Below are 11,311 nucleotides of genomic sequence, written 5' to 3'. Positions count from 1 at the left end.
GGTAGTTGGTCTCTAAGGTGCTACTGGAAGGTATTTTTTTTTTTTACAATAATCCATTGTGTCCCGTGAAGATTTGCATCTTTACAGGTCTATAGTCAATAATGCAAACCTGGCTATTCAGTGTTTGCTGGAATGTATCTTAATGCTGCATTGCACCTTAACCTGCTGAGCCCCATATGCACCCCATACGAACCACATTCCTTCTTCACTTCAGCGGAGGGGACATTTCCACACAAAGCACATTTGAAGCATATTTTCCCTCTCAAAGAATTCTGGGCACTGCAGTTTGATAAGGGTTGCTGGGAATTGAAACTCTGTGAAGGGCAAACTGCAGAATTCTTCGAAGGGGTGAATGTGCTTCATATGTGCTTTAAAGTTAAAGAAGAAGAAGAAGAAGAAGAAGAAGAAGAAGAAGAAGAAGAAGAAGAAGAAGAAGAGTTTGGATTTGATATCCCGCTTTTCACTACCCAAAGGAGTCTCGAAGCGGCTAACATTCTCCTTTCCCTTCCTCCCCCACAACAAACACTCTGTGAGGTGAGTGGGGTTGAGAGACTTCAAAGAAGTGTGACTAGCCCAAGGTCACCCAGCAGCTGCATGTGGAGGAGTGGAGACGCGAACCCGGTTCCCCAGATTACGAGTCTACCGCTCTTAACCACTACACCACACTTATAGTGTGTATGAAGCCAGAACTGACCACTGCCCCAAAACAGATAGACATGCCCATGCTGGTGGGGGTCTCTGGATACACATCATATTTCAAATACTTGACAATACAGTAAATCAGGGTACTGGGGTAGAATTTCTAGGCCTTTTAACATTTTAAATCATGAACTTACTAAATTCTTATATAAATATCAGTTTGTTTCCATATAAGTTATTTCCACCGTAGTTTATACATCCTGTTTTCCCATTGCTGTTCTTTTCTTTCTGTCCCATCCGTTTATTTTGATAGCTGATTTTAATTGCAGTTCTCAGACCAGTTACTCTGTAATTATCCCAGTTACTGCCTTTATTTTGTCAGATCATCATCTCTACTGAAATGCTTGTGTTGTCGTAAGTAGTCTGCGGTATAAAAAGAGGCACTATAATAGCCATTATGTATAAAACACTTCTATCCAGACATAAGGGACATATCCTCAGCAAACTCCAGCTCATGCCTGATAGATTTACCTACTTTGTGCTGGGGATTTAGGCATTCAAGTCTTGCCACCCAAGAAACACAGGACAGAAAGGTAAGTGATTTTACTCCTCTCTTTTTCAAATTGCTGTTGTTGCTTTTGACTGGCATGGGTTATGTGATTCATGGAGAAAGGTGACTCAAACTATTCAATGAGTATATGTTTGTAAAGTTGTTGATGTAAAACGTTTGGTGTTAAGTGCTAGCTGAAATACATGTTTCACAAGCAGGACCTATTGCATCTTTAAAGGTAAAGGGACCCCTGACCATTAGGTTCAGTCGTGTCCGACTCTGGGGTTGCGGCGCTCATCTCGCATTAATGGCCAAGGGAGCCGGCGTACAGCTTCCGGGTCATGTGGCCAGCATGACTAAGCCACTTCTGGCGAACCAGAGCAGCGTACGGAAATGCCGTTTACCTTCCCACCGGAGCGGTACCTATTTATCTACTTGCACTTTGACGTGCTTTTGAACTGCTAGGTGGGCAGGAGCTGGGACCGAGCAACGGGAGCTCACCCTGTCGCAGGGATTCGATCCGCCGACCTTCTGATCAGCAAGCCCTAGGCTCTGTGGTTTAACCCACAGTGCCAAATCTTTTTTTTAATACTGGCAACCTAATTAATTGATTTAAAAGGATTTACTGCCAATAAATACGTTTCAAGATCAGGGTGTAAAATCGTAGACCTAAAATGAGGAAGCTATGGATAAATTAACGTGCAGTGCTTTTTTCTAATAAAATGTTAAGGGGTACTCTCATTTTCCTACTTTTGTGAATCTAAGTTTGGCCTCTTTGAGGGGTACTGCCCCGCAATGAGGCCAAACTTAGATTCACAAAATGTGTAGGGTATGTGTACCCCTGCGTACCCCCAGAAAAAAGCACTGGTAATGTGTAGTACTTAACCTCATTCATAAGCAAGTTTCAGCTCATAACTTAAGATTGCAGTCCTGAACTCCTATACTTGGAAGTTCTACAGAAATCAAAAGGATTTGGATGTTGCTTAACGTTCTGCAAAACACCTACACAGAAGGCAACTCACAGTGCAATCCTAACCATGACTACTCCAAAGTAAATAATATTGAATTCAATGGGGCTTACTCCCAGTTAAGTGAGGTAGGATTGCTGATTCACAGTGTAGGAAATAAAATGCAACCCACACAGAATCATAGAATTGTAGAATTGGAAGGGACCAAGAGGGTCATGTAGTCCAACCTACTGCAATGCAGGAATCTTTTGCACATTTGGGTGCTAAGGTAGTTCTTCAGAGTGGTAATGAAGAAGTGATTTTACCTTTTTCTTAGAAGCCATACATTGGATTGCATCAACAGTTTGGACTAATATACAGGATTTTAAAAATAAAACTCCTTCAGATCAACTTCAATATGAACAAATAAAATGCAAAAAGACAATTAACTAGTACCCTTGTTTGTAGGCAATGTAAACATCTCTGACAAACTTGGTACCATCATTAGCTTCTTAATTTGCAATAAATAAATAAATAAATAATCATACAGTTTACACCCTATAAGCCATCTCTCAGCCATAGAAAAAGAACAATACAAACTCAAACAATGTTCATGGCCTCACAACTAATTCCAAGAGCAAATTTGTCCATTGAGAAAAAACCCTCAGACATTTATTGTTGGCCAGTGGTACTTGCCTTCCTTTGGTTTCCATCCAGTTTAGAAACAATTCTGCATGGGAAGTGATGCAAGTGTCATTCTATTGGAGACCTATAACTAAACTGGACAAAGCCTTAGAAAAAATGTGCAGGAAGGCATAATGTTACTTTCCAGGTATTGGACCTAATGAATGAAGGGTCTATTCCATACCCAACCATTAAGGTCTGTTGGTGTGCCATTTTATTTGGCAAACATGTGGAAGGAAACTTTCTATGACAGCAACATAAATAATGCTCTATTTAGTAGTCACAGACAATTATAGAAATGTTCATCATTGTGGCTGCTTTCTTCATAGCCATAGGTTTATCTTTATCACCACAAAAATTGTGCTTCTTTTGTCTCCAGACATGCAAAGCAACAACTTTACAGTGATTTACAGTGTTTGCCAAGGTCTGTTTCCCTCCCCAAAACACTTTAAATTAAGGCAGTTTAGTATTACCCTGCCAGTATAATTTTTCTTCGATTTTTTTCTTCTTCCACTGACAGAACAGCAACAACTTAAATGTCTTTCTGAAAGTTTTGTTACAGAGAGCATAGCAGATTGGGTTAACAGTACTATTCACATAGCACAGCCAGTAGCCAAGGTGCCACAGCGTTGGAGGAATGCAATCTGAGCAGAATGTGGAGACCAAAACCATGATATTGTAGGGTGTCCAAGTGATTATGAAAGCTAGAAGAATGGCACTTAAAGTCTGGGCTGCTTTGCGCTCCTTTATAAGGACCATTCTTTTCCTTTTAGTAATTTGATTGTTTATATTTGGATCCATGTTTTTGATGGAAGTCGTGTCCTTAGATAAAGTGGCAGAACAAGGAGTGATCTTTACTTTTCGGCAACCATTGTTAGTTTCTGGGGCACCATCAGCTTTAACCACCAATCGGAACTTATAAGCTATACATTTACTACTTTTTTTAACGTGGCCTTTGGTTGGGGTTAGAAAATATTTTGGAGTCTCATAGTCATTTTCCCCAGGATGGTCTTTGATAAAGGCTTCCTTTTTCTCCTCTTTATGTTCATCATCCTTGCTCTTTACTGGAGACTTATAAGCTACTTGAAAGACGGGGTCAGAGGCACGTTTATCCTCCTCTTCTGAGGATGCATAGCTGCTGCAAGTGGTTAGCTGGTCCACCTTAGACCAGTCATGACAAGTATTTTGAATCTGACATGCCTTTGCTGTTGCAGAAGTACTTCGGCTGGATGAAGACCATGAAGCCTGACACCTCTCCCTTTTGGCTAAATTTTGTTGCTTGCAGCTAAAGCAGGACTTTAGCAGAGCTTTCTGAGGCTTTATCATTTCGAACTCAGCCACAGAACTGGATCCTTGAAGTTCGGCCAGATCCTTGGTCCGTTTCTCTGTCTCTCTATAAATACGGCAATACAAAATAGTCATCACGGAAACTGGGATATAGAAAGCAGCAATCGCAGTACCAAAGGTGATGATGGGTTCATACAAAAATTGAATCTGGCATTCTCCAGGTGGGACAGTTCGTTCCCCAACGAAATACTGCCAACATAAGATGACTGGTGCCCACAGGATAAATGAAATTAGCCAAGCTAGGCCAATCATGACGCCAGCCCTTTTCGGTGTGCGTTTAGCCCTGTAGGTTAATGGCCGTGTAATAGAAAAATATCGGTCGAAGCTGATAACCAGTAAATTCATTACTGATGCATTGCTAGCTACATAATCCAGGGCTAGCCACAAGTCACATGCTAGACTTCCAAGAGACCAGTACCCTATTAATATGTAGGATGTATAAAGATTCATAGAAAATATTCCAATGATAAGGTCTGCACATGCAAGACTGAGTAAATAGTAATTGTTCACCGTCTTGAGCTGGCTGTTGACTTTGAAGGATATCATCACAAGAACATTTCCCACTATAGTTATTAAGCTTAAAATGGCCGTCACTGTAGCAATGGTAATTACTTCCCAAAGGCTATGACCTTCTAAATGCTTATGGTTAGGGGTTGTACCATTGACAATGGTTGAATTGCTGTGCAATTTTTCTTCCATTCTTTTTCTTGGCGTATTAACACCAGTCCCTTTTAAGTTGCTTCTTCATCTGTACTTTGAAGACACCTTTTTAATGACAAATAAAGAGAAAGAAAGCTTGTAAAATAATTATGGACTCCTGCCAGATTTATTAAGCACAAGCAAATTGTAAGACCGTTGGAGTATCAATTATAAATTACGACGACTTCTAAAGATATTTCAATATTATGTATTCAAGTTTAGAGACACAAAATAGGCTTGGTAATATTTCCCAGCCAACTTTTGTTGCTGTAGGAGAGCTTTCCCCAACTTGGTGTTTTGGAATACAACTTCCATCATTCCTGACCATTGGCCATACTGCCTGGGATTTATGGGAGTTGTAGTCCAAGAATATCTGGAGGGCACCAGATTTGGGAAAGGCTTCTGACATAACTGAAATATTCAATATTAATTGTTGAATTCTTACTTTAACTATTTAATATGAACAATTAAATATATTTTGTGTTATTTTGCTCAAACTATTGTGGACGACTCTGGGGTTGTAGCACTCATCTCACTCTATAGGCTGAGGGAGCCAGTGTTTATCCACAGACAGCTTCCGGGTCATGTGGCCAACATGACTAAGTCGCCTCTGGTGAACCAGAGCAGTGCACGGCATAGGGCCCCCAATTTGCAGTAGGACAACAGTGAGGCAGGGGACATTTAACCTATGATACCAATGGACTGACTCTAGGTGTGATGTTTAATGGTACCATACTGTAGATTCAGGGAACAAGTTGTATAGACAGTGTTTCAGATAGGTAAATGCATAAAGGAACCACTATTTTAAAAGTCCACACACACTAAAGTTGTGACACAGGGGTCAATCTCCTTTCCATTCAATATGGGTCCTGAAGAAAATAATTCCCTGCATTTGCTGTTAAAACAAAGCCTTGATGTGGTTTTTAATTATACAGTCCAACAACATCTGGAGGGCCATATGTTTGCCATCCCTGCGGCAATGAAAGAAAAATTTGAAGAGTGGCATAATATGCAGCAATGGAAGACTAAAGTCCTGGTAAAGAGACAAGTGGAGTATGTGCTGTTCAGTAGCAGTAACATTTTTTATTTTATTTATTTTATTTATTTAATTTGTATACCACACTACATCTGTCGATTTCATGGTGGTTCACAACATAAAAACACAATATAAAAACACAAAATCTATAATAAAACAAGAACAAAAATTCCCACTCCTTGCTTTAACAGCTACTAAAAATATATTTCCTATTCTATGACTTCTGTCTTTCATACAGTACTTAAATACTGGTAGCCCACTGGACTCCTTGCCTTCCACTCCTGCTCATTGCAACTGGAATTCTTTGCTTGTAACTTTCACAACTCTTTCTCCAAAGCAAAAATCCGTCCATCCATTGTTGCTATTTATTGTTCTGAGCTGCAGCAGTTTATATTAAAAAATGCAGTAAGGTTCCTCCTTGATGCAAGAATGTAAAGTTTCTTCATTTCAGCTACAGCAAAAGTGGTCCCTTAAACAAAGCTATCATACGTGATTGACTACACACTCTTAATGGAAAGGCCAACTCAGGTCATTTTCCACAATTAAAAAAAATCACCCCTTTAGAAAATAAAGTCCTAGCTGACTAAGGACTGCAGGGGAAGAAAAGCAGTGAGCTCACTGTAATGGAGGAGTGACTATTAATCATATTTGGCTGTTAAGATCTTAAAGTGTCACCTATCTGCATCAATTCCAAATGATCAAGTTCTCCGAGACTGTATTTTGCCTTATAAAAGTATTTTCTGCTGATGGGTTTGTTTCCAATACAACCAAGAGGCAAAACAAAATGTTAGACATCACTATAGATTTAAAGCTTTTCGTCTTGGTTCCTACATTATGAAAGCAGTGCACAATAACAACATGCAATGCAAAGAAGAAAAAATACATGCAATGTAGTTTGCAATTGATTGTACTATATTTGGGATAATGCACTCTATGTTCATTTGAGCAGGGTATTTGTGACTAAACAGCCAGTTATTGCACCAATACTATTGGATTTACTGTAAGATTTCTATCTATACTAGGAATCAGTGAATTCCTTTCTTTTGGATCAGCTTCCCAGAGGATACTGTATAATGTTTGGATTGTTCTAAGACTGTTTCAATTGTAAAGCTTAGATAGTGCTTAAATTAGTTCTTCATGCACTTTATGGCCATAATGCATATGCATACTAAATTTTAAGATGGCTCCCATCTCTAAATTCTGAAGCAGATGAAAGCACCTTTTATACATGAAAAAAATAGTGTGCAAGAGATTCAGATGTAGTTTTTAGAGCTGTGTGTGAAATGGTTTTTAGAAATAATGTCTGGTTCATCCCATAGCTGGTGGAAGTTGTAGCACATGGCAGAAGTGGATTTGGGGGAGCACAACTGGTTCGGGCGCATTTGGTGTGGAGCCTTGGGGGTGCTGCAGGGGGCGCCACAACTATGATGTAAAATGAAAAGTTAGATGTTGTGGAGGCGGGAAACTGAATTTTAAAGCTGCCCCTGAAATTTGAGACCACTGCCTATAGCAGGGGTCGGCAAGGTTTACCTTGACTGGGCCGGTTCACTCCAGCAGAGATCCCTCCGTGGGCCTGAGTCACAGGCGTGTGGCCGCGATTTTCAGTGTCTGCATCTGCACAGACGTAATTTCCAGCGTCTGAGCATGCGCAGACGCAATTTCCAGCACCGCAGAAGTGAGTCCCTGTGCCACGCTGCGCCGGTTTAGCGCAGTACATGGGGACTCGCCGAGTGGGCAGCTCGGTTCGTGGGCCGGTTAAGTGACCCCTGTGAGCCTCTTGTGGCCCATGGGCCTTAGGTTGCCTACCCTTGGCCTATAGCATCTAGAAGGTACCACATTGACTCCCTCTGTCACAAAGCATAGGACCGCACAGATTAAGAGGTTACTCCATCAGATACAGATATCAAGTGGACACTGCATTCCTTTGCTGTGGAACCAAGCCATTAGCATTAGCTTAAGAGTTTTGTGGGAATCAGAGTACTCATGAATTCCTCTTTCCCTTTCCCATTGACTATTGTTTCTGATCCTCCTCCTTACAGTTTTGTTGCTGCCATCCCATAGTAGGGATTGGACTAGGAATGAGCTGTCAGGCATGTAGTTAGGCAGGCAAGTGATGACTGTCAGTGAGGTAGGTGGCTGCTGCAAAAACTGAATACGACAAGGTAATGAGCAGCTGCCTCCTTTGTTTAAAAAAAATGCTGCTACTGTCATATCACACATAATATTGCTCCTCTTGATTGCCTTTCTGAGCATGTGCACACGATTTAACCAAGATGGTGGTAGTTTCTCAGGTCAAGTTTCTTTGTTAGTCTGTGAGGCTTGCTCAGGAACTTTGCTGAGGTTGGGCCTGACTGCCGTTTCATCCTAGGGGAGAACTTCTCTGAGGTGCATAAGTCCTGCAAGGTGCTTTGGAGAGAAGCAGAAAAAGAGGCACAGCCACTAACAAATTTTCTTGTGATCATTCCTAAGACCATCCAGTGGGCTCTCACTCCCAACACAGATTTGGAAATTGGAGCAGCTGCAAGCAATAAGCATTTCTGCTTTGATTTTAGTGGCATGTTGGACATCTCTGTCTGATCACATCACCATGGTCACAGCTACTGATTAACATGCACAGTGGCATGCTCATGCATAATTCACCATGGCAACTTTAAATATGTAGTGACCAAGAAAGTTACTGCCAAATTTGGGGAGGGGGGCAAAGCACCTCAAAATTGTTATGAATCAGCTCCCAAGACTAGCGTTCTGGAATCTGCATGACATATTATTTAGGATGCTGTTTATGGTTGTTTTCTCAACAGCTTAATGTGGATATATTGCTACTTTCATTACGTTTAATTGTGGATTATGTTACCTGATTTGTGAGGCATTTCTTTAGGGATTATTTCACGGGAACTTTATTTGTGAGAGCTGCAAGCCAGATATTACTATTGTTTACCATGTTACATTCCAATGGGATTTACTCCCAAGTATGCAGTTTTAGGATCGAAGAGCTGTGAGCTGGTGATATCCCCCAGTTAAAAACGCATCTTATAATGAATCTTGGAAGTCTAGAAAAACCACAGCAACTAAAAAATGCGGCCGCAAAGAGCCTCGCGGAGGTTCTGTTGCGCTTGCATCAAACGCGCCGCGTTTGCGACCGTTTCCCGTTCACTGCAGACGGGAAGGCGCGCTTCGCGAGGCTTCGCCGGGACTTCCGAGAGGAGTCAGGATCGCTAGGCCCAAGCCTGGCGCGGCCCCCAGTTTCTCCTCTCCCGAGGGAGGCAGCCAGCTTCCCGGAGGAGGCGGGGAGACGGGCCTGGAGAAACGCTGCTGCGAGAAGGAGCGGGCCGGACCCGAAGTAGCTGCCATGCAGCAGCCCGAACGCGGCGGCGGCAGGCCCCAACGGGGAGGCGGCGGCGGCCGGCAACCCCATCGCCGGCGGCCGGGCGGTCGAGAGAGGCAGGCGGAAGGCTCCGGAGGCAGCAGCGAGGCCGGTCCCGGCCGAGGAGGGGGGAGCCGGGGAAGAGGCGGGGGGAGAGGAAGAGGCAGGCGGGACGCTCGCGGCAGAGGGCCCGCCGCGCCTGCCTCCGCCCCTCACGGTTATGAATCGGTAAGGAAAAAGAGACACACACGAGGCCGAAGCGGAGCTAAAGTAGACCCCCCCCCGGCTTCTCTGTGGCAAAGCTTTCTATCTGAGGCTCCGCCGAGGCTGTTACTATCTCCCTCTCCTTAGCAACCAGATTCTACCTAATATGTTGGGGGTTACAACATACATACATAGTGTAATGTGTGTGTGTGTGGCGGCGGGCGGGGATATATACATCTATACAGTGCTTTTTCTGGGGGTACACAGGGGTATGCATACCCCTAAACATTTTGTGAATCTTTGTACTTTTGCCCATTTACTGTACAGTATTTATTTTTCCTGATTTGAACTATAAAATGGTGGTTTTCTTGAGTCAAAAGGAGAGTACCCCTAAACTTTTTTGGGGCATATATAGATACATCTAGTGTGAGTGTGTGGTCACTGTGCTTATCATGGGGCTGTCTGCTTCTGGAGAGGTATATGTTCCCTGTCAGTTTGTTGCACACACCAAAAACAACAACAAAAGTTTTTAAACAAACAGTTGGGCTTACGTACATGAAATGCAAGGGTGGAAGTGGGTCTCTTGCAGATCCATTGTTGTTGAGGTGTGGCGAAGGCCACTTGTTCTCACGCCATTCACCTCCTGCCCCAGTGTATTATATTATTCAAGTAGGAGACTTGTGCTGGAAGTTTGTCGTACAGTGTAACTCAGTGTGGTGTTAATCAGAAATTAAGCCCCATTGAATTAAAAAGACTTGTTCACAGGTAAGTGTGTTTACAGGATGGCAGCCTTAGGTTGGAGTAATTAGGTCCACCGCCCTTTGTGCACAGAAATTCTGATATCCCAGTTAAATGTGACTCTGGGTATGGAGTAGAAAATTATCTGTATGGGCCAGAATAGGGTTTAAATTGGGTTGTTGGCTCCTAGTGTGCAGTGATTGCAGGGTGCATAACTAGCCTGTGATTTCCTGGTCACTTCGCACACAGGAACTGATGACCCAGTTTAATGTGTTGCCCGCAGCATGACATCTGGTGCCATGTTTTAAACCAGGCCTGGCAGAGGAGACAGGAAGTTTTCCTCAAAAGATGTAAAACCTGAGTTGTTTTTCATTGTTAAGGGAATGTAATCTTTGCTTGTTCGGGGAGTTCAGCTATTCTGTGGAATCTCTTCCTGGGTCATCATCATGCCTAAGGTGATGGCAGCTGGACAGTCAATGTTGCCTCAAAGATGTCATAGGACAAAGTGACAGACAGTACTATTCAGAGGGAAAGCTGGTCTGCGGTTTGCATGGCAGCTGGAAGAGGAACAGATTTGTGCAGTCATGTCAGATGCACTCTAAGCACTGTGACACCATGTGATCATGCGTTACATTGACAGGACACAAAGTTGACAGCATGTGCACAGGCGATGTGCTACAAGTATAGCTGCCAGCCAGCATGTGACCCCTTAGTAAATATGAACCTGCTTAGTAACATACACCATAGTAATTACAAAAATAAATCATTAGCTGCATTTCCGCCCCCCCCCCCGAATGTAGCAGTCTGGTTCTGGCAGTTGGCCAATAGAGTAAAATTTTGGTTGAGTCAGTAAATCCTGTCTAGGTGGCAGACGTCAATATTATAAGTTAGGTTGTGACTAATTTGCTGGTTAAGCGTTCCAGGTAAATTATACTCTCCATGACTGTGATTATGTAACTTAGAATGTTGGTAATATTTCAGCCCTTCATGGATCAATGGGACGCGGGTGCCGATCAGAAGGTTGGTGGTTTGAGTCCCCGTGACGGGGTGAGCTCCTGTTGCTCAGTCCCAGCTCCTGCCAACCTAGCAGTTTGAAAGCACGC

At 42.9% G+C, this 11,311-nt stretch overlaps 2 protein-coding genes across 3 annotated transcripts in view; one reads left to right on the top strand and one right to left on the bottom strand.

The window, feature by feature from the left end:
* Nucleotides 1-3,229: 3,229 nt before the first annotated feature.
* Nucleotides 3,230-11,311, bottom strand: part of CHRM5 (cholinergic receptor muscarinic 5) — a 62,603-nt gene continuing 54,521 nt past the window's right edge. For both annotated transcript variants that reach the window (XM_033144858.1, XM_033144868.1), the window contains exon 2: nt 3,230-4,932. In XM_033144858.1, the coding sequence (XP_033000749.1) occupies nt 3,274-4,866 (1,593 nt within the window). In that variant the 5' untranslated portion in view covers nt 4,867-4,932 and the 3' untranslated portion in view covers nt 3,230-3,273. The remainder of the gene's footprint in view (nt 4,933-11,311) is intronic.
* AVEN (apoptosis and caspase activation inhibitor) overlaps nt 9,055-11,311 on the top strand; it is a 103,789-nt gene continuing 101,532 nt past the window's right edge. The window contains exon 1 of the mRNA XM_033144880.1: nt 9,055-9,494. Coding sequence (XP_033000771.1) covers nt 9,252-9,494 — 243 coding nt within the window. The 5' untranslated portion in view covers nt 9,055-9,251. The remainder of the gene's footprint in view (nt 9,495-11,311) is intronic.

Source organism: Lacerta agilis, chromosome 1 (genome assembly GCF_009819535.1).
Source record: "Lacerta agilis isolate rLacAgi1 chromosome 1, rLacAgi1.pri, whole genome shotgun sequence".
Taxonomy (NCBI): Eukaryota; Metazoa; Chordata; class Lepidosauria; order Squamata; family Lacertidae; genus Lacerta; species Lacerta agilis.
Note: the sequence above shows the minus strand (reverse complement) of the source record. Positions and strands in the feature narration are given on the sequence as shown.